The 22,413-nt window shown below is 42.3% G+C and overlaps 1 protein-coding gene across 1 annotated transcript in view; it reads left to right on the top strand.

The window, feature by feature from the left end:
- Positions 1-22,413, top strand: part of ATP13A5 (ATPase 13A5) — an 83,451-nt gene that overhangs the window by 43,695 nt on the left and 17,343 nt on the right. Inside the window, exons 16-25 of the mRNA XM_064476965.1 lie at positions 118-274; positions 3,272-3,389; positions 6,712-6,836; positions 7,634-7,794; positions 9,878-10,003; positions 11,109-11,188; positions 13,512-13,554; positions 15,380-15,489; positions 19,042-19,138; positions 21,252-21,324. Of these exons, the coding sequence (XP_064333035.1) occupies positions 118-274; positions 3,272-3,389; positions 6,712-6,836; positions 7,634-7,794; positions 9,878-10,003; positions 11,109-11,188; positions 13,512-13,554; positions 15,380-15,489; positions 19,042-19,138; positions 21,252-21,324 (1,090 nt within the window). The remainder of the gene's footprint in view (positions 1-117; positions 275-3,271; positions 3,390-6,711; positions 6,837-7,633; positions 7,795-9,877; positions 10,004-11,108; positions 11,189-13,511; positions 13,555-15,379; positions 15,490-19,041; positions 19,139-21,251; positions 21,325-22,413) is intronic.

Here is a 22,413-nt window from a genome sequence, read left to right as displayed (position 1 = left end):
AATATACCACTTCATGGTGTCCCTGGGCTCAGTGCAGAGTCAAGCTTATTTGTTGTGTGCATCTGCTGAATCCTACTTAACAGCATCTTAAGCTCCCCTGTCTCGGTGTACTCACAGGGCCCCGTGGAAGCCATCACCGTCTTGCGTCAGTTTCCATTTTCCTCCAGCCTGCAGAGGATGTCTGTGGTCGCTCAGCTGGCAGGGGACAGTCACTTCCATGTCTACATGAAAGGTGCCCCCGAGATGTTGGCCAGGTTCTGCAGACCCGAAACAGGTACTAACGGCCACTTGTCTCTTTCAGGATTTTAAAAGCTCAAACACACAGAGCTAACAAACCTAAATCAAATGAATGTGGAGGTGGTTGTTTTCTCAGGAGGTGGGAGGTAGGCCCAGTAGATCTGCAAAGGCAGAGGTGATCATTTCAAAGCAGAGAAGCAGAGAGTACATTCCAGGCTATGGTCCAGCCAGAAAAGCCCAACCACAGTGGGGCATCAGGAGCCAGAACAGGAAACAACACAGGGATCAGAGAACCAGGGAGGGTGAGAATGAGGAGCATTCAGAGGGAACCAAAGAGACAGGTCTGGACACTGGGATAATTCTGCAGACAGGGGTGCTCCTTCACCCCCTGCGAGGCTCATACCACTTTGGGAGCCTCAGACAGATCAATGGGAGGAGAATATAAAAAAGATAATTCTTTTAGGGGAAAAAAAGTGATTAGAGTAAATTAGATGCCGTTAGAGCAAGGTAATTGATCATTTTCACAGCAATTTCATCTTTCTGGGCCAGATTTTGAGTTGATTTGTATTATTTCTTAGTCTTATAAACATATGCAATCTCGAAGCTGCAGCTCAGATTTATAAGAATATTGTTGCATTCAAATGAGTTCATTTGGATAAAATTGGCCTTTTTCCTCCTGATTTTCATCTATATTCTCCTTACAATTGCTGATAGCCATCAACTTGTGCACAGAATTCTAGATTTGGCAAATGATTGCTTTAACTTCTCTCTCTACTTGGAATCTTTTTTTAACTTCAGAAGTACCCCTCTTTTCCTGACTTTGATCTTCCTCGGAGCTCCCATTAACTTCATCCAGATTGATGGTCTACACTTGGCTGCAATTTTTTTCTTTTCAGTCTGTCATTTTCCACCTCTTATTCTTCTGGTAGCCTTTCCAGCTCTTCTTCTTGTCCTAACTTCTGATCTTTGACATATGTTAATATCATTTTCAGCGATTTCTTTTTTTCCTGTATTTAAGAACTAGGGAGCCAAGAGCTTCCTTGAAATTAGATCCCCACCCCTAAAATTATTTAGAATTTCAAAAAGTCTGAACTGAAGGGGGACATAGAGAAACTCACAACCTCCTCCTATTATGGATGGGTAAATTGAGGCACAGAAGAGAGACATAACATGCCCAAGGTCAGGGAGCTGGTTGGCAGTAGAGGCTAGAACTCAGGTGGTTTGCTAGCTAAGCCACTACACTTCTCATTATACTGTGCTCCTTTCTAACACTTTTGTAGGCATACATAAACTGTAAAGATTTTATAGATATATTAACATTACTTATGATCACCGTGCCAAAAGATACAAATGTTGGCATTGTGTCATCCAGTATATAAAGCCCAGATGGCAAACTTTTATGCAAAGAGCCAGGTAGTAAATATTTCAGGCTTTGAAGGCTACACCATCTCTGTCTCAACTGCTCAACCTTGCCACTGGAGCCTGAAAGCAGCCCTCAGTAGTAAACAAATAGGTATGACTGTGTTCCAGTACAACTTTATTTACCAAAACAAGTAATGGGCTAGATTTGGTCTGTAGTTTGCTGACTCCTGATCTAGAGGATCAATAGTTTCCATCATTTCATCTGGGTAGGCAGTCCTGAGGTCTGTCTTTACTGAACCCAGGCAGTGCATAGGGCACCCAGCTGCTGAATGACACATCTTTGGCATTCATTTCTGATAGAGTAATGATACCTCACTGATGAAGTTGCTGGTGGCCTTTAACTGAAGCTGTAGCTTTTCTATTAAAATATTTTTATAGACTGAAAGTTAAAACAAGGTAGAGTGACTGCAACTCGGTCTTTTTGTTTGTTTGTTTGTTTGGGAGGGGGGTTAGGGGGGTGGAGGGAGGCAATTAAGTTTGTTTGTTTGTTTGTTTGTTTGTTTGTTTGTTTATTATTTTTAATGGAGGTACTGGGGATTGAACCCAGGACCTTGTGCATGCTAAGCACGCTGTCTACCACTGGTCTATACCCTCCCCACTAGAGGTGGCTTTTGGAAAGCGGATTGGGGGTAGTGAGATAAGCATTAGAAAGGGAGATGGAGTCAGCTGGAGGCAGAGCATGGAGTGGACGGAAAGGACCAAGGAGAGGGAAACAGGAAGTCTTAGGCTCTGGCACTTTTCAAGGCTGCAGCCAGCCAGGGTCCACGGCTCTCAACATAGATGTAACCCAACGTCAGTGAGAGAACCGGGCTTTGCCTACAGATTTCTGAATATAATGGCTAGAGCGATGAGAGGTGATGTGGGCTGGGCCAAGTATAGTAAAGCCATATTTTCAGCCCAAGAAACTGTACAGCATGGTTGAATCTGGGAGGCAATCACACATCTATTTAGTAAGCAATATAATTAATAGTTTGTATGGTCTGGTTATTTTTGAAACTATTGGCATTTTAAAAAGTTGGTTTTTTACTTACGTCACCAGCTACTTCCAAGTAGAATTCCAGTGTCTTCGTATATTTGGTCCTTGGGGTGATGCATCATTTTGGCCAACAGATAATAGTAACCCTTCCTTTTATTCAGTCATGTAGTACTTTCGAGCTTGAAGTGTGCTTTCAGAGACACTCTCATTCTGGATCAGTTCGGCAGATGTTTGCCTACCCCTATCATCCCCTACATACTATGTTAGAGATTGGGTAGACAGACACGGAAAAGACTTGGTCCTGCCCTCAAGGATCTCACAGTCTAACTGCAGACCTATTAGGAAGACAAGGGAATTTCATTCCCACAATAGAGATGAGGAAACTGGAGCTGAAAGATGCTAAAGGATGCATGGTCAGTCAACAGAAAGACAAATATTAGGATCAAGAGCCAGCTCCTAATCCAGTGCCTTTTTTTTTTTTTTTTCTTTTCTGTTTTCCCTGTAGACCACAGTGCTATATCTACTTCCCTCCACCTCTTCTCTCCTGGACTGTCTCTGGACTGCATCCTAGTCTTGCTTAGAAGTTGAGTCACCTTCGATGTGACCTTCATTTACCTCTCCCTTCTCTCCTGGCAGTGCCCAAGAATTTCTCACAGGAGCTGAGGAATTACACAATGCAAGGCTTCCGTGTCATTGCCCTTGCCCACAAAAACTTGAAGATGCAGAAGCTTTCAGAAGTGGAGAGTTTAGCAAGGTAAGGAGCTCAGAAATTGGCACCAGCACAGGTTCTGTGTGCACGAGGTGAATGAGTTCTGGAAGTGCATGATGGACAGCTCAAACCCCATGAAGTCTCTTGGAGATGAAAAATCACTCATCGAGCCCCCTGTTTGGAGATGGGCCACACTGGGGAGGACTTGCTCAGGTCACAGTGCTGGTTGTTGGAGGAACAAGGGTGGCAGTTGAGATCTCCTGACTCCCAGACACCTGTGAGTCATCTCTCCATCATCCCATGAAAAACAACCGTCCCTCCTTCAACCTGGGACTGTCACGTGGCTGACTGATCGGGGGTCCCCGTATAAAGAGATTGAGAGGATACAGCTGGCACTTTGAATGACCTCCAAATCCTTCAGACTTGGCTTCTTTCAGGAATCACTAGTACACCTCCCTCAGATCTGGAGAAGCAGTGAGTGCAAACTGCATTCCTTATATGGAATGGCATTCAGTATTCTTAACTACATTCAGGGATAAACTGCCCACAGTAGTGGATAATCTATAGCTTAGTTTTTCTTTCTTTCTGTCTCAGTTATTAGAGGTTGTTTTTGAGTTGTTTATGACAAAGGAGTAGAGAAATACTGTGGAAAATTGAATAACAAATCTTATGCGTTCTTTACTTTCATTTTGTGTTGCTGTTAGAGAGATCCTCACTTACATGCAGTTACTAGCCCCTGTGTATATGATGTGGATATCCTTGGCTCCACATTGCTATTTACAACCTAAGTCCCTCTACTCTAATCGAATCAGTAATCACCATCCCTTTCTTACAGTGTATCTATTTCCCCCATCTATCAAATGTGGGATTGGATGATTTTGAAGGAGCCTTTCAGCCATGACATTTTAATCTTCCAAATAGAATCACAAAGCTCATTTTGAAATATATGAATGACACTCCCGGGTTTAACATTCATGGTGTTAGCTATACTTGAGCAACCGTAACACACAGGATTTTGTAATTTTTCAAGATACAGATTTTAATAATGGAAGTTAAGGTCATGTGTGAAGAAAAGATTTATGTTGCTAGACATGGAGTGTGGCCACTGTGCAGCTGCCACATATACAGGCAGCTGTGATGTTCTCATTTAAAAGCCACTAGTGAGATGGACATTATTATAAATATAACAAAATAAGAAAATGAAGATAAATGTGCTAGATTTTCAAACAACTCAGGTTTTCCCAGAGAATATCAGGATTGATTATGTTTCTTAGAATATAGTTATTAGTTTCAAACAGGGTGAAAGAATAGAGTTTTGATTTTTTTAGGAATCAAATTATATTTAACAAAGTTTTCCAATGAGAAAAATCAATAACTTCCAAAAGACTGGGGTCAGAAAGGGGAAGTAGAAGAGTTTCTTGAGAGGGCTTAGGGAAAAATCACTTAAAAATTAAAAACAGAAGAAATACCTGATCAAGATTTACCCTTTCATGAGCTTAGCAAATTTCTATTGAGCTTGACTATGTGTTAGATGTTCATCAAGGCACTGAGGATTCAGAAGTGAATAAAATAAAATCCTTGTCCTCGCAAAGCTTACATCCTAATGGAGGGAAACGGGTAACAAAATTAATCTATAAAATATTCTCAGGTAGTGATAAATGTCCTGAAGGAAAGAAATAAAGTAGGTTAAGGGGATTTTTAAATGACAGAAAGTGCCATTTTCCCCAGGGAGATCAGAGAAGTCCTCCAAGGAGGCAAGGTTTGCACAGAGGTCAGAGTAAAGTGAGGGAGCAAGGCATGCAGATATCCAGGGGAGGACCATGGCAGGCAGTCATAGTCCGTGGGTGCAAAGGCCTTGACACAGGATTTTGCTAGAAAGTTGCAGCGTCCCAAGAGACCCAAGTGCCTGATGCAGTGAACAAGAGGAGAGTCATAAAACAGAGACCAAAACCAGAATAAACTGGTGAGAAGATTTTTGGATATTTCTTTTAGTTTTAGTTAATGAGAAAACATTAATCCAATTTATAATAGAAAGTCATTAATGTAAATGACGGGAATTTAATGAATTCTGTATGAAGGTGGATTTTATAACATTCTCTCAGATCCTTAAGGCAGGATTTATATCTGATTATCTGAATAATCACCAAAGTGCCTAATATAAGATCTAAAAGTCATGATTTAATGACTGGACTTTTGAACAAAGGATGTAGCCACTTGCACTCTCCTCCAGAGAGAGGCTGCTTCATTTTAGTTCTATCCCAGTTGGAATTATTTCTCATCGAGAAATCCAACTCTGATCTTTCTCTTAAAGAAAGTTAACTGATCACCTGAGTATTTCCCTCCCAAGCCCTCCTAATGTGATAGGAAAAAAAAAAAAAAAAACCAACAGTATGAAAGAAAACTAGAAAAGCAGTAAGTTCAGATGAAAGATTTCTACATATTTGTGTACGATGCAAAGTAGGTGGGGAAGAATGGCAGCTGAGTCAGCAGGACAGAAGAAGCTGTAGCCTACACCATGCCAGAGAGACAGAAAGGTACTGCAGGAGGAAAGTCGGTTTACCTTGCAGCCCCAGAGAGGGTGAGACTCTGACATGTCCTGTACTATGGCAGGTGAAGGTGAGACTCAGGGCACTGAACAGGGGGGATTAGCTGATAGCAGGTATAAAAGTTAGTTCCCGAGGTCTCCCCCTCCTCCCTCTTCCTCTCCCTGCAATCTTAACTCCACCCTGGACAGAAAAAAGGAACAATGAGGGATCAAGAAAGAGCTCTTGGCCCCCAAATTTACTTTTTAAGAAACACCTGAGATTTATTTTATTCCAGAGGAGAAGTCCCACATAACTAATATAACCCGGTTAGACTCCAAGCCTCCGATTTCAAATTATGAAAACTCTTCCTTGGATGATGTCATGTATTTACTGAAGGTTACAGATGGAGGCTGAAGTTAAGTGATTCCACATTCAGCTGTTACTAGAGTATCCTACGTGTAGTCTGTACTTAATAAATTTCTAATAAGCTGAAATGCTTACAGGCTCAAAAAATGAAAAAGTATATATGACTAACAAAAAATTTAAAAAACCAACAGAAGAGTTGAAAGATAAACACATTTTTTTTTAAATAGAATTGAAAACTGGAAAAAGCAGCCAAAAGATATAAAAGTGGTTGCCTCTGGGAAGCAGGAGGGGTGAGGTGTGGTGGAGACAATGACTATTAGTTTTCATTACTATAAGCTTTGGGATTCTTTTTAGTTTTTCAAACCTGTACATATATTACATTGATAAAACTTGGACATTTTCAAAAGAAGAAATAGATCCAGCCATTGAGACTGTATGGATACACTTTAATGTTGTCTTTCTCCCCGAATCCAAAGAGAGAAGGTGGAGTCAGAGTTAACATTTCTGGGACTTCTCATAATGGAGAATCGCTTGAAAAAGGAAACCAAACCCGTCTTGAAGGAACTGAGGGAGGCCCGCATCAGGACCGTGATGATCACCGGTATGGGTGGCTGAAGGCCTGACAGGTTGCCTGTATCCCAGGCATAAGAAAAAGAGCGTGTGAGCTGAGTTTATGTGACTGAGACAGAAAGAAAAATGCTTTGCTGTCAAGTTTGTTACCCTGTGTTCCAGTTAGCTGGGAACATGTGCCACTCCCCACAGCACGACCGTGAGCTTCAGAGGCAGGACTGGGTCTCACTCTCTTTGTCTGATGCCCACTGCTCCTACCCAGGATCTGTGCAGGGCTAGTGGGCTCACAGCAAATGTTGAAAGATGAGATTGGGTTCTGATCAAGAAGCCCAGTGAGACCTCTGTGTAAAGGGTGTGAGTCTCTGCGGGACTGTCCTCCAGGTCAGTGGGGTAGGCACGGCATGTGATGACCCAACCCAACACGGGCAGCCCTAAGTGCTTTGTGCTCTACTTAACTGGAATCCAGACCCCAAGAATGGGTTTATGGTATCAGGCCGGGCCCATGTGACCATCACCACTTGAAGCTGTTAGTCTCCTGAGGATTCGTCATAAAGCACTTAAATATTTATCTATTCATTTGTGCGTGTTTTAGAAATACGCCACGTTCACAACACGATGCTCTATGGGAGGGAGATGCAGACAGTGCTGGACTACTGTCTAGGCTTGATCAATGGTTATGGGAAAAGGCAGAAAGCACTGAATGCCCCCCAACAATATGGTCAAGGGCACCAACCATATGGTATGAACACTCAGAGGAGGGCGAGCTCAGTTCTGGATGCAGAGAGGTTTATACACAAAGCAAGCCCACTGAATTTCTTTGTCATCTAGGGGACAACCTTCAAACAGCCATTACTGTTGCAAAGAATTCTGAAATGATTCCTCGAGGGAGTCAAGTGATCCTTGTTGAAGCCAATGAACCAGAAGAGTCTGTCCCTGCCTCCGTGACATGGCAGCTGGTGGAGAACCAAGAAAGGGGACCTGGAAAGAATGTGAGTGAATAATCGAAGGCCCCTTTGTGGCCCTGGGTGGATGGAAAATAGCCCTGACCCTGAGCAGCCCTCTCTCGGTATTAGAAGTCACCATGGTAAAAGTCCCTCACATCTGGCCAGAGTTTTACAGATTACAAAGATCTAAGCATTTCTACCAGCAGGTCTCAGTCTTGGCTTCACATAGAAATCACCCGGAGAAGAGTTTTTAAGTGTCCAAAACCAAGACTCTACAGATTCAATCAGAATCTCCAGGCTGGGAGCCAGCGTCACTCCCTCCCCCAGTGATTCCAGTGGGCAGACGTGACTGAGAGCCGCTCACTAACATCCATTTCACCCCTCTGATCCTCGGTTACCCTACACAGTTCAGCAAACTATTCATTTTACGAATGAGAACACTGAGGCCTAGAGAGGTAAGCTTGCCCAAGACACACGCTGGTGAGCTGCAGAGCAGGACATTAAATTCGAATCCACACCCTCCCCCCGCCATGCCCAGTCCATGGGCATTTGGACCGTACTGTACCCGTGACATGATGTGAACAGATGCTGGGATCGCTAGGTAGCAAGCTTCCCGGGCACTGACAACAGGACAGCCCTTTCATGTGACGAGAATGAGCTGCAGCCTGACAGTTCATTACTAAATGTAGCTCCTCTACCTTTGTATGAATTCAAAGAGATGGTCCTCCAGGTGATAAATTACAGAAATGCTCCCTCCCTCCAGGCTGCCCAGCCCTTCAGATTGTTCAGTGTAGAAGAGGCCTTTGTGCAGCACACAAACTGCACAGCTGTACAGAGCAGCCCTGCCCCTACCCTGTGAAGAGGTGCCTTTACTTGGCTCAAATCCATTGTGTGGGCTGTGAAAGGTAACAGCCAGCGCTCCGCTTTCAGTGGATTCCAGGTTCTGATTTCCTTGCAAACCCACCTGCCTCGGCATCAATGCAAGTTGCCTCAACTTCAGTGCATGATGAAACTCAGATCCCCGCTAATTTTTAAGAGTCTACTCACACTACCCACTTAGGAGTTTAACGCCTCTACTAAAGGTTTGTCGTTGCCGGGAGAAGTCACATCAGTCTCAGGCTTTCTCCTCCTCTCTGGTTCCCTCTCACTGTACTTTTTCTCCTCAATTTCCAAGAAAAACATCCAGTCCTTGCCTCAAGGGAACACTTAACAGCACATCTTCTGTTGGCTGTTTTACAATGGAAGTTGGAAGGGGATGGGTGTATCACCTAGCCTCCCAATTTAACACATCAAAGCATTTTTTTTGTTTCAAATAAGATGCTTTCTTTAATGAATTCTTCCAATGAAGAAAATGTTCTCATCTTTTCTACTATCTGAATTTAGACTCCAACACAAATGTAAGGCCCTCTGAGAATCGTTCCGTGAAAAACCATCACCAGCTATTGACATGATGAGTGCATAGCCAGTCATCAGATGCTTTCTCTTGGAGCGGAGCCAGCTGGGGCTAGAACCCAGTGATGGGGCTACACTGACAGGTTAAAGGCAGGAGAGAGAGGGTTTCAGAAAAGGACTAGTGCTGCTGCAGGGGAACACAGGATGTGGAAGAGGATCTGGGCAAGATGAGGGAGAGGATAACTGTGAGGTGCAGAGAAGTCAGGTTAGGCTCTCGAGAAAGAGTCTACCTCTTTTACAGGGAGGAAACTGGGCATGGTTTCGAATGAATGAATGGTAAGAGATCTTAGGAAATAAAAGGATGCATGAGGAGAAGGAAGAGGATGGAAGAATGTTTCCTGTTCTTCCTCGGATTCACTCATGGGGCCCTTGGGATGATTTCCTCAGTAGACTGACATCACCCGTGTTAGCTCCCAGGATAGGATCCAGAGAATCATGCTGCCGAGGCATTCTATGTGCATATCATGATGTGTGTGTGTTGGGGGGGGGGGGGTCCGGTGCGTGGTACATTTTGAGTGTCTTCCTCATATAAGACCAAGTTCACTGGGCAAATTACAGATGTATTTGCTGGCCCTCACACTGTTATGTAACATGAATACCATTCCTTCCATAAAATGTAGGAAAATGGAGACATTCCTTAAGAGCCAACGTAGAAATAATGCCCTTTTAATTTTAGGACACTTACATCAGCATTGGAAACAGTTCAGTGTCTGATGGAGAGAGAGGGAGCTGCTACCATTTTGCTATGAGTGGGAAATCATACCAAGTGCTATTTCAGCATTTTAACAGCTTGCTTCCAAAGGTAAGTACTGGAGAAATGAAGTGTTTTGCTCCCCAAATTACTGAAGCAAAAAAGGATAAGAGAACAATGCAGGTGACGATCAGCGAGGATCAGCGAGGTTGTCTCCAAGTTGGAGAATAAACACCCGCGAAGAGGCACTGCTGCTTCCGGACTTTCCGGGGACTGCCCACTCTGCACATGCGCGTGGCCTCCTGCTCAGGGTGGGCGCCCTGGTCCTGCCCCTCGCCCCGCACCCGTAGCCAGTCCACTCCGTCCCCAGCAGAGGGAGCCTCCAGGTCAGGTCGTTCCAAACCTGCCTCCTGTTCTGGGGGTCAGCTTCTCTCTGAAAGTCACCAACTCATGTCAGGCTGAGCCCTAGTCCCTTTCCTGTCTGGATTCTTAAATTACAAGCCGGAGGAAACAAAGGCTTCGTGGTTTGTTCTCAAAATCGTTTGTTATCTTGTCGCTGTGTGTCTATTTTAAAATAGCGCCCTGTAGGGTTGTGCTGTCAGTGGGAAGAAGATAAGTAGAGCGCAAGCCCAGGGCAGCAACAATCAGTTAGCAGTGTGTTGGAAGTTCTGTTGCCTTACCAGTCAAGGACCGTAGAATCTAGACCCCCTCAAGGCTTGTAGCAAGCTGTTAGTGCAATTCCTCATTGGAGAGATGGGAAAGCGGGAACTCAGACAGGTTGTCACTCCTCTAAGGTTTGCACGGTTTGGGACGGAGCTGGGAATAGAATCGTGAGTCTCACCTCTCAGTTTATTGCTCTTTCTTCTGCTTAGTCTGCACTTATGGAGACAGTGTTTAGTCACAAGAACTGTGTTTCCTTAAGCATCTTAATCCCATATGCTCTGTTGCTTTTTAGTTACTGTTATTAATTAGAGCTTACCTCATCTTGGACAAACGACCTGGAAAAAAGTAATAGACTTGAGATGGAGAACTGAGAGTGAACGTTAAATATTAAAGCGCTAAATCCCCCCTTTTCCCTTTTTTGACATTTGGTCTAATGACACACCACCCAATGCTATATTAACACAGTGGCCAGGAGTAATTTTTCAGGGCTGTTCTTTTATTTTAAAAGTGTTCTTCTTTCTAATCTTATTGCAATAGTTGTTTTTCTCTCCAGATTCTGGTGAATGGAACTATTTTTGCAAGAATGTCTCCTGGGCAGAAATCTAGCCTTGTTGAAGAATTTCAGAAATTAAAGTAGGTGTTATTGCATGAAAGGAGAGTGTATTCCTTATCTATTGCTATGTAACAAATTACCCCCCAACATAGTGGCTTCCTGTAACACTGCTTATTATTTTACATTGCTGTGGCTCAGGAATCCAGGTGTGTTTAGCTGAGTCTTCTGGCTAAGTGAGTCTGTCACAGGGTGTAATCAGTTGTCGGCCAGGACCACAGTCATCTGAGCACTTGGATCTGCCACCAGCCTCACTCATGTTGTTGGCAGGATTCAGTTCTCTGTGGGTGGATAGACTAAAAGTTTCAGTTTTTCATTGGCTGTTGGGCAGAAGCTGACCTCAGTTCCTTGCCACCAGGGTCATTTCTTGAGGAAGCTCGCAGTGTGTCAGCTAGCTTCCAGGAGAGTGAATAAGCAAGAAGAGTCCGAGAGAGAGGTGTCACCACTTACATATCTTCATCTCAGAAGTGACATCCCATCCCATCACTTTAGTCTCTTCATTAGAAGCAAGTTACAAGGTCTTGTCCACACTCAAGGGAGGGCATTATACGTCATGAATACCAGGAGGGCCATTTTAGAAGTCATTTATCCCAGAGAACATTCCTTCTGTGACCTAAGTTAGAGGAAGATCCCCTGCTCGATGTAGAGAAAAGAAACAACAGGGGTTTGTACAGCTCAGAATAGGGAAAATGGGGAAGCATGTGTTATCATCTGCAATTATTTGAGATTGGTCCATTAGAAGATATGTGAATAATTTCTGGCCCTCTAGGAAAGAGATGTAATGGCATTTTTACTGTTTTAGCTATAGAGGCCGAAGTAAAAACAAAGACAAAGTACTTTCCTATCTCCTTCAAAATACAGATGACCAAGTCACATCAGAGTGAAACGGGTCTTCTTGAGACCAGATCTACCTATTATTTGCTGGGAATATTACAATTTCTGGACCACAGGTTTCCAGAAAGTGAAAAGGAATGGACAGTTGTGAAACTTTAGATAATTGCTGACAAGTAGTAGGTAAAATCTAGAGACTGCCTTTGACTGTTATTTTTTCTTGCCTAAGCGTTCTTGGGGAAGTTTCAAAAACTAACTATTAACTCCCACAATGCCTTGAGGCTGGGTTAGTAACCAGTGTCTAAAATAACTATTTTACTTACGTAGTTATTATATGATATTGGCTGAAGAGAGTAATTTTACCCTTCTCAAATGCCTGAGAAATATTGCCAACTTAAATGCTTACTTTGGAAAAGCTATATTCCCCGAAAGAAAAATCAGTCCAGGGAGATATATGCTGTCTCAGGATAGGCTGTCCTTTCAATTTCTCAATCTTCCTTTTCATACCTTTATCATTCAGAACTGATTCTGAATCCAGGCAATACTAGAAGATGTAAATTCTTCTCCGCATGTTATAAAGACTAAATATAGGCCTTATGCCTGAAGAGAGGAAGCCGCTTTCAGCAAATGTGCATAGTCCTGATATGTGCATGATCACAAGCAAATGCTTACAGGGTGATTTTCATACATACTAGGTGAAGATCAGGTTGAACCATATGAATTTCTTTATGTTTGACCATTTTTGACCTGTAAAGATGGGTATTTCTTATGTGTCTACTGATAATAAGGAAATTATCCGAGCATTTCGTATTTCCCTGTGTTGACTGTGTTATTTCATGTGTTTTTGGCAAATTACCCCTGAGCCTTTAATAGTATTGCCATTCATCACTACCTACAATGTATTACTTACTAAGAAGACAGAGTGCATCTTGCATCAGAAATTCCTATTCTTTAAGAACAGCTTTAAAACTTATTCTTCTATTTATACCGTTGTGTTTGCACATCAAACTGGTATAGATGGGGAGCATATTAGCTCATTTTCACTCCAAGATGCATCTAGGATATGTGAATATGCCTCTGATTATATCTGTTCAGCCATTTCCCAAATGCTTCTCATCCTACTGCCCACACTCTAAGCTTTCAGTGGCAGCCAGCAACCAAAACACAGATGGACTAGGTTATGGTCCGTGCGTTAGGTTGTGTGGGAAGCACTACGATTGTGACTGCACACACTTCAGCATGGCCCTGGTAGATATAACCCAACAGGAGTTCTTTTGAAGTGTGTGATCATCTTCCTGGACGTCCTTGTCGGTATCACCATCATTTCCATGTGATTGATTGAAACGATTTAAATATACAAGGACTTTCTTCCTCTGGGAATATTTCTCTCCAAGTCATTTTCCTTCAGCCTGATTCCACATGTGTTCAGGACACAAACACATCACGTATGAGCTACTTATGATGGGAATTAATCACGGCGTTAAACTGTTAATTTTCCTTTTCCTTCCCCTGCAGCTATTATGTAGGCATGTGTGGAGACGGAGCTAATGACTGTGGGGTGAGTAGAAATTATACTTCTAATTTAGGGGGTTCACTCATATCTCTCTTGAGTACCCTGTATCCCCTGGGGTCTGACTCTTCACCCTTCCACCAGCAATCGCATCACGTGATCATTTTGATCTTTATACTCACGTCCACTGGCGTGCGGGTTGGAAGTGGTGTGGGGTAAAGGGAGATGGGTGACTTCGGCTGTTTTCTGGCAACTCCTAGAATAATAAAGATGAGGAAAGGCTGCATAGGCTCCCATACTTCAGACGCTAAAGGGACTTTACAAGACTAGCTGGTTTAAATCTCTCCAGTTATAAAAGGGAGATGAGTCTCAGAGGGGCGAATTCTTTTTTTGCCTGAAGTCACACGGCTGGTAAAGGCTTAGTGAAGGAAATATTTGAAACCGATGGCAAATGTTTGAATTATGTATTAACTATATTTATTTCTGCCAGACCTCTACACCGGGGTTAGTTTTTATAAGTTGGCTTTACCCCAGAACTCTTATGCTCAGTGAAATTATAGACAAAATTATTTGATTATTACATACTACAGCAAACCTAAGTTAAAAGATTCTCTGTAGATTACTTGTCAAGTGCAGTAGAAAGCGGTACATACTTTGTAATCTGAGTTTCAAAGATATGGTTGAAATAGTAGCTTACCTTGAAGACTTAGGTACAGAACAAAATATTTTAGAAGCTAATTTGTGAGACAAGAAGTGAAGAGAAATGCTTTGTGTCTGCAAAGCTTGTTAGATACTTAAGATCTGGGTATTTGTTTTACTTCCTTCTTAAATAATTTTTCCAAAGTTCTGTGAAAAACTATGTTCGTACTCAGAGATCTGTTATGAATATTTCTGCCTCATGCTTTATGAGAAGAAGCTAGTTGTCGCTCTTCAAAATCTAGAGTTAGTATCCATTCTCATGAATAATGTGGCATCTAGAACAAAACAAATAAGTCAGGTGTTAAAAGGATTTAGTCTTTGCCTCCACAGAGTTCATTATCTGGCAGGAATAAAAATCATGCATAAAACTAACCCGAACATAAAGTAGACGGTCCTAAATTACATAATGAAGCACAAAATGCTGAGGGAGAAAGGAGAAAGAAGGAGAGATTCTAATATCCACTGAACATGAATTGAGTGTATAGTGGCCATGTTAACCAGGTGCTTTGCTCATTCCACAGAGCTGCCGAAATACACACTCTCATACAGTTCTCGTAGGATCAGGGGCTTAGTGACCTGTTTGCTGGCCAATGTGTGTGCACTCGTGGACAGTTTTCAGTCTTGGTGAGAAATTAACTAGCCCTGATTTCAGTGAGGCAACGTGTAGCCTGGAATGATTCTCTGCTGAGTGTGATCTGGTCCCTGTCTCCAGTGAAGATGCTGTACGCCTGATACTGCATCCCAGCAGTTAGCTGATTGGTTGGATCAGGCGGCCTAGGAAAAGATGGAGATTAGATAGTTTCTCCTATAGTTCATGAAGATGGCCTCTTAAGTAAGAACCACGATGGTAAAGGCTCCCATAAAGGTCCATCTAGTGCTGCCATCTTTTTAATAGACTTCCCAAACGAGTGCTTTCACTTTCTTATCATCTCTACACCCCCTCAACCAATACCTACACAGCCCTCATTCTTCTACCTCTGGGTCGTTGTTCAGTTGGTGCCTCTTTAATTGGTGACTTCGTGTATTCCAAGTGGAGGGACAGCATAAACACAGACCTGGGGGTGGCAGGGTGAGATATTATCAACACTGTAATAAGAAGAATGGCCTCACTGTGTTTGAGCATTTAGAGGCTGGCCTGAGGAGTCGCGGGTGCAACATGAGTTTATCATTCCAGGCTTTGAAAATGGCTCACGCGGGCATTTCGCTGTCAGAACAGGAGGCGTCTGTGGCATCCCCTTTCACCTCGAAGATAGGCAATATTGAGTGCGTGCCTCAGCTCATCAAGTAAGCCACCTCTCCCTTTCCACCCCCTGACTGAGGGGCCCACAGTCTGGCTCCGGACAGAATTCAGCTATAATTTAAAAGTGACAAATGTCACAGCAGAGGCACGGGAGAAGTGCCATTGAGCACCAAGTAAGGGGGCCATGAGTACTGCTTGAGAAGGCTAGTAAAAGCAACAAAAAAGTGGCTTTTGTTGAGCTTTAAAGGATAAGTGGCTGTGTTAGGTGGATGGTCAAAAGCTAAAGTTGATCTTTAAAAACCGATTATCTATCTCATGTCTCATTTATTTTGTATGTTGGCTGCTCACTGGAACCTTTCTCTCAGGGGTTGGGGAAGGGGGAGGAAGCAGAAAAGGAGCACTCCATCAGATAGCTTCCCCAAAGTGTTCTGTCTCCAAAATCCAAATTTGTGAATATCCAAGATGATTGCACCAAAGACTTTTCCCGTTGATTGGCAATGATCAGGGAAAGGGAAGGAATTAAAAACTCTTTATTTTCCTGGTACAGCTCCTTCGCATCCACTCCACTCTTATTTCTGATCTTGTCTCTACTCATATTTTAAATGCAGTTAAAAATAAAACATCAGGTTTTACATTTTGTTTATAAATCGTATTCCTTTATTGTCTCCTATAACACTGTGGAGTAATCTCAGCCTATCTTCACAGCCAGTGGTCTGGAAGTCATCACTAAATCTTGAGGTTTATACAAAAAAAGACAACCATGATGTTCTCAGCATGTCCCTTAGGGCAGCTGAATTGGCACCTACTGGTAGGAGTTACTCACCCAAAGGTGTTAGCTTCTGTCTGGCTGCAAATCAGCAAGACAGCTTGACTTCTTTCTCTGAGTCCTGGGTGCTTGCACCTGTGTCCTCCGTGCCTGCAAACATCATCACCTCCCCTGCCTTCAGAGCAGCTTCCCTTCCTCACTCCCATGTTTCCTGGTCCCGAGGACCACTGGGTCCTTAGAGTCCCTCTCTGAGGCTCAGAACCTCGATGTGCTTTTAACTCTTTCCTTTTTTTCATCTCTAGTGAACAAAGCATCGTGTTTTAGTGATTCGTCTTTTGGAGAGTGTCTCCAAGCCCTACCCTTACTATCGCTAGTGCCCTAACTTGATTTGCATCATGGTGACTACAAAACAAGACCATTCAAGACCCTCACCAGAGTTCATGCTTCCAGCCATCAACACAATCCATGGAGCTCTTTCTAAATATTGAGCTTAAAAATGTGATGGATTAAGAATGAGACAGAGCTTTGCCCTGAGGGCTTACATTCCAGTAAAGGGTATATATAGATAGATGTACAGAGATAAAATCGTGTAACACAGAATTTTCTACCTGGTAGGTGAAAGGTGCTCAATAAATGAGCTTTAAATAAGTTAGCGTCCAAATAATGCAGTAATATTTCAGTGCCGGGAGAGGTGATTTCAGAGGAGGGTTGTAATTTGAAGGATGAATAGGTTGTATGTAAACACAAAGGAGGCGGGGGGTGGAATTCCAGGTGGAGTTAGATGGAAAGCCATGCTTAGAAGTGGGGTTCTAATTGGAGACTGGGGTGAGAGGCCAGGTAGCCCAGTTGGGCTGGAAGTCTTCTCACATGGGAGCTGTGGAAGTTAAGCTGGAGTGTCAGGTGTGGAGGAGGTTTGAACTCCAGGATGGTTGCACAGAGCGCCTACTGGATTCACCCAAAAAGCAGTGTCATGGAATTTCAGATGCTCTTTCTCATGCAAGCAGCTCAATGCATTTGTGAATGCAATATACTGTTTTAAAATATCAGTCGGAATGTAAAATTTTTCTCGTGGCAGATGGTTTAGTGAGACTTTGGGGTAGAAACCCTTTGCTTTTATATTTCACAGTTTCATAAACATTAGATATGGTTCAGCTCTTTTAGGCTGCTTTTACCCTGGCTATTCTTGGGAAAGCATCCTCTTGAGGATCGATGAAGTGTGGCTTTAGGTGCATGGATCCAGAACACAGGTTTTCATTGTTATCTTTTGAAACATGATTGACTTGTTATAGTTCAAGTGCTTTAGGGCAAGGACGATGTCTTACTCATTTCTGTGTCACTGTGCCTGCCACAGTACCTCAGAGCGTTCCATGAACATTTGTGAATGCATTAAATAAACAACTGGGTTGCTTAAAATTCACAACTATTAGGAACAGCAGTAATTTTGGAGGCCTGTGCAAAACATTCTTTATGCTGTACCATTCTGGTTTTTTGCACTCTAAAAAAAAAGTCTAGGTGTCAGTTTTCTTGGAAATGTATGCAACTGCAGAAGGAAAGATGCAATCACAAAGTTCATGTCAGAAAACAATCCAGGCTTCCCATGCTTGCCCCTTCTCCGCTGGTTTCTTCCACCCTCTGTGTTGAAAACAAAGGGCCGTGCCTCATAGCCTGGTGGAAAGCATCCACCCAGAGCATCCTGGCTCACTTCTCTCGAGAACCTTCTCATCTTGCCTGAAGCAAAGTGGTTATTGGTTTGGCTTTTTAGGTCTTATTTCAAGTGTCCCTGTTCTGTTGACAAAGTCTTTGAGCACCGCAGGTGCCGTGTCACTGGGAACTGGAAACCAAGAGGATGCGGGCTTCCTCTCATCCCCAAGCTTCCACCTTGACAAGAGGAAGCTGCAGGAGGGCTTGTTTGCCGGATTCCCCACCCCCCACCCCCACCCTGTGCTGCTACCTCACGTTGTCTTCTTTGGTCTGTCGTAATCTATCACCAACTAGACCCAGTTACAGGAATAACAGCTCGAACAGAATTTTTTATGGGGGTAATATTTGTTTATTTTCTTTTTTAAATTGAAGTATAGTTGACATACAACATTATATTAGTTTCAGATGTACAACATAGTGATTCGACGTTTATATGCATTATGAATTGATCACCATGGTAAGTCTAGTCACAGTCCATCACCATACAAAGTTATTGCAATATTATTGACTAGGGACTGTTTACTTTTTAAGCTGCCATTTTTACCATTGTCTATTTCTTTTGATTCCCATACTAGCTCCGATTATTACCCTGGGTTCTTCCTGGTGTACTGAAGCCAACAAAACCCATTTCATCTTAAATATTGGTGTCACGTCTACACTCCCTATAATGTGAGAGCACCTGTCCCTTAGCTCGATATCTCTAAGGGACTTTAAAACATACACAGGGAGCAAGTGTTGTTAGAATGGAATGAGTCTCAGGAGAGCCAATGCTTGACATTTTGCACCTTGTCACAATGTATTGCGTTTATAATGTACATGGTAATCTTTTTAATTCACTGAAAGCTTGTTGAAAATGAGGACTGTGCTTGATTCATTTGTATCCTCCATGACTCTGAGCGAAACGCTGGTACTCAGAAGCCCTAAAAAAAAGTGAGCCTGTGAATCAATGAGTGAGGTTAGGATTGAAGGAGAGAATGAGCAAATGGGTGGTTAAATGAATAATTGAGATAATGAATCAGTGATTAAGTGATTGTATAACAACAGGCTATTAAAATGAGCTCCTTTTGAAATAGAAAAGAGACTGAGAGATGTGTATCATACATAACCAATTTTTTTTTTTCTTCAACAGAGAAGGCCGAGCTGCTTTGGTTTCATCCTTTGGGGTATTTAAGTACTTGACCATGTATGGCATCATCCAGTTTATTGGTACATCGCTGCTCTATTGGGTATGAACCAAAATAATTTCTTCCCAGTTCTAATTGCATTTACATCCCTTGTGTATTTCCAGGGGTGGGGAGGGGTGCAGCTCCTACCCAGGATTTAATGTTTTATAAATAAATGACATTTCTCAAAATAGATGTCTGCAAATTTGCAAACTTGGTAGAACTGTGCAGGAAACATGGCACTAGAAATAAGTGCACATGAATTGGTTTCTATGAGTGTTGTTTTTCTCCAGATAACCTGAGACTCTTGACCTCCCCAAGGCTCGATTTCTTCACTTAGAATGTGAAGAGAGCTTCAGAGCCGCCTAAATATAACACTGCAGGAAACGGATCAGTCTCCAATTGTGGAATATTTTGGGCCCACTAAAAGGAGATAAAAAGAAAGAGAAGTTGTTGAGTTTGACTTTGAAGGATTCAAAAACTGGAAAAACTCCCATACTGGAGCTTTCCTTCTGAACCTGCCCAGAACTTTCACATGTCATTAGTAAAAGATTAGCAACTCTGTAAAAAAAAAAAAAAAAAAAATTAAGATTTTTTGAAATGAAATGATAAAAATAATCATCTAAGAATTCATTAGCTGTATGGAAGAAGTATGTGTAGGTTGAAAGTAATCTGTATCGGTCCAGGTTTAACTTGCTCTGCAGGAAAATGACAGCAAGCTCAGGGCATGCTGCAAGGAGGGGATTATTTTACTGCTTTCCTGGTGAAGGAGAGACGCACAGGGCTCCAGCCTCTGGTAGACTACCAACTGCAAGAAGCACACACCAAGGCTAAGGGACAACCAGGTGGATAGAAACAAGACCTGAACTGCAAGTCAGGAAGCCTGGATTCACGTTCTGTCTCTGTCACTAAGAGTAAAAGCGATCGTGCTCTTGGCCAAGCCTTTATCCACCTCCAGGTAGTCAGGCTGGCTGATTGCCAAAGCCTTCCATCGTTCTATGAAAGCTGCTCCCAGAATAAAAAGAAAAGCCGCCTTTGAAAATTTCTCCCTCTTCCATCTCACCCTGCATATGTATCACTTTACCAATCTGAGGGGAAAAGTAGGGGAAAGGACATGAGAAGGAAATGTAAAGAAGGCAGGGGAAGAATTGGAGGATGAGAGGGATGCTGAGGAATCATTTGCATCCTCTGAAAAATACAAAAGCAGATTTTCAGTCCCACTGTCCCCCTGGATAGAGTTGGAACCAGAGTTTACTCTGAAAAGTTACCCCATTCACTCTGAAGGTCTAACCCTAAGTAAGAGTGTACCCCGAGGACCTTCACCTGGAAGCTTCTTGGCGTTGAGTTCTCCCTCTAGTTCTGGTTTACCCAGAAGTATTTTTAATTTGCATGAGTCTGGTCTGTAAAATGTGTAGAACCAGATTATGATTGAGTGCTCAGTCAATAGCTAGGAAGCCAATAAACAGACCTGGCTGCGAAAGATAGTGCAGGGCAAGTTCCTGGAGAATAACCAGCTGACTTTTATATTGAAATTCTTCAATTCCATTAATGTGAACAGAAAAGAAGTTCTGTGTCTACATACAACTTAGAAAGGCAGGTGTACTGGAATGAAGTCTGTGATGGGCTTACTTGACCTCAATCTGTGAATAGGATGGAGGGGAAAATGTGTGGAATGATTTGAGACCCTGACTTAAAAGACCCAGACTTAAGTTTGAAGTTCCCAGTAAGACTTTCAGGCTTAAATATCTCATGTTGAGGGTTCAACCGTCCAGGCTGAGACTACAGCAGCCAGAATTACTGTGGCCAATAGGAGGATATTTCCCAACTGACTGACTTTCATTGCTAATTTGGAATTAAATTAAACACTGGGAAAAGAGTGATCTAAAATTTTTTAATTTAATTTAATTTTACCCCCTTAACGAAGGCACTAGAGATTGAACCCAGGACCCTGTGCATACCAAGCATGCATTCTACCACTGACCCATACCCTCCACCCCCTAGTAATGATTTAGTTCTGTTCTATCTAACGAGATGCTAAAGATTTTAGGTAAATGACTCTCTTCCTAAGGTGCGAGAAAAGTAACAATTGCTTCCTGACTGCTTTCAAGAAGAGTGTTGGGAATGATGATGAAGTTATGATGAGCTTCACTTATGTTTACTTTCCTTTCCTTTTCAGCAACTACAGCTTTTTGGGAATTATCAGTATCTTATGCAAGATGTAGCCATTACCTTGATGGTCTGTTTAACAAGTAAGCTCTTTGGCAAAGTAAACCATATTGTTTGTATTTATCCATGAAATACCAGAAATACTCATATAAATAAGAGCTTTGGAGAACAACACACTTCAACTACCAAAACCTCATTACCTATGAATTTTTTCAAAGTGGTCTTTACAGTAAGTTGAGGGTTGATGTCCTCAGACTTGGCCTTAAAATATCCTGATAGCGAATAGGTCTTAGCCTCAGAAAATTGTCAATGTATTCTGAGTTCTTTGTAGATTTGTGTCTTGTACATAGAAAAATGTACAAGAAATCCAGGAAGGGAAATCTTTAAAACCCAAAGGTCATTTTCCATTATGCAGCTATGCTTCACATTGACGTGAAACCAGATTTTTGCTAGGTCTTTGACGTTTGAGGACAAATGCTAGCGTTTTATTCTAGTGGAATTCTCTCAAAAGCAAGGTGTGGCTTACAGTGGCTATCGCTCATTTCCTTCCTTTGAGATGACACTGATAAAGTATTTCCTGTCAAAGAACTCAGGGCTTGATACTAACTCTTAATAAGTAAGAAAGGTGACTCCTTCAACAGAGAGCAAAGAAAAAGAATGACATACACATCTCTTTTTCCTTGTTCAACAATGGAAGTGTTATGAAAAATAACAGATAAAACTTCAAGCAATGCAGAATATTAATGACCTTCCATGTAGCATCTTAAAGCATGAAACTGATATCAAAGTCATTTATCTTATCAGCCCAATGACAACATTTACTAGTATCAGAGATGTAAGTACTGTCAATTTTGATTCTTAAGGTTGAAATATTCATAGCCCATTAAAATATTTTCTGTGTTTTATGAATATTCACATGGCTGGATAATTTTGAATCAGTGATATTGCTTCTACTGTGTTGGATATTCTTTAAGCAATTTACATGATTTACTTGTGAACATGGACAAGGATGCTAAAAAGAAACAAAGAATACCAGGAGGTTCCAAGAGCTAAGCTAGCAGGCAGTAGCATCAAAGTGAAGGCCATGGGCATCCTCCCTGTCTCTGTGACCTTTGGCACGTATTCACTAAGTAAATAATTGACTCATAGAAGCGTCCTTGTGGGACTCTGAG

Source organism: Camelus dromedarius, chromosome 2 (genome assembly GCF_036321535.1).
Source record: "Camelus dromedarius isolate mCamDro1 chromosome 2, mCamDro1.pat, whole genome shotgun sequence".
Taxonomy (NCBI): domain Eukaryota; kingdom Metazoa; phylum Chordata; class Mammalia; order Artiodactyla; family Camelidae; genus Camelus; species Camelus dromedarius.
The sequence above is the reverse complement of the archived record's forward strand: the minus strand, read 5'-3'. Positions and strand labels throughout refer to the sequence as shown.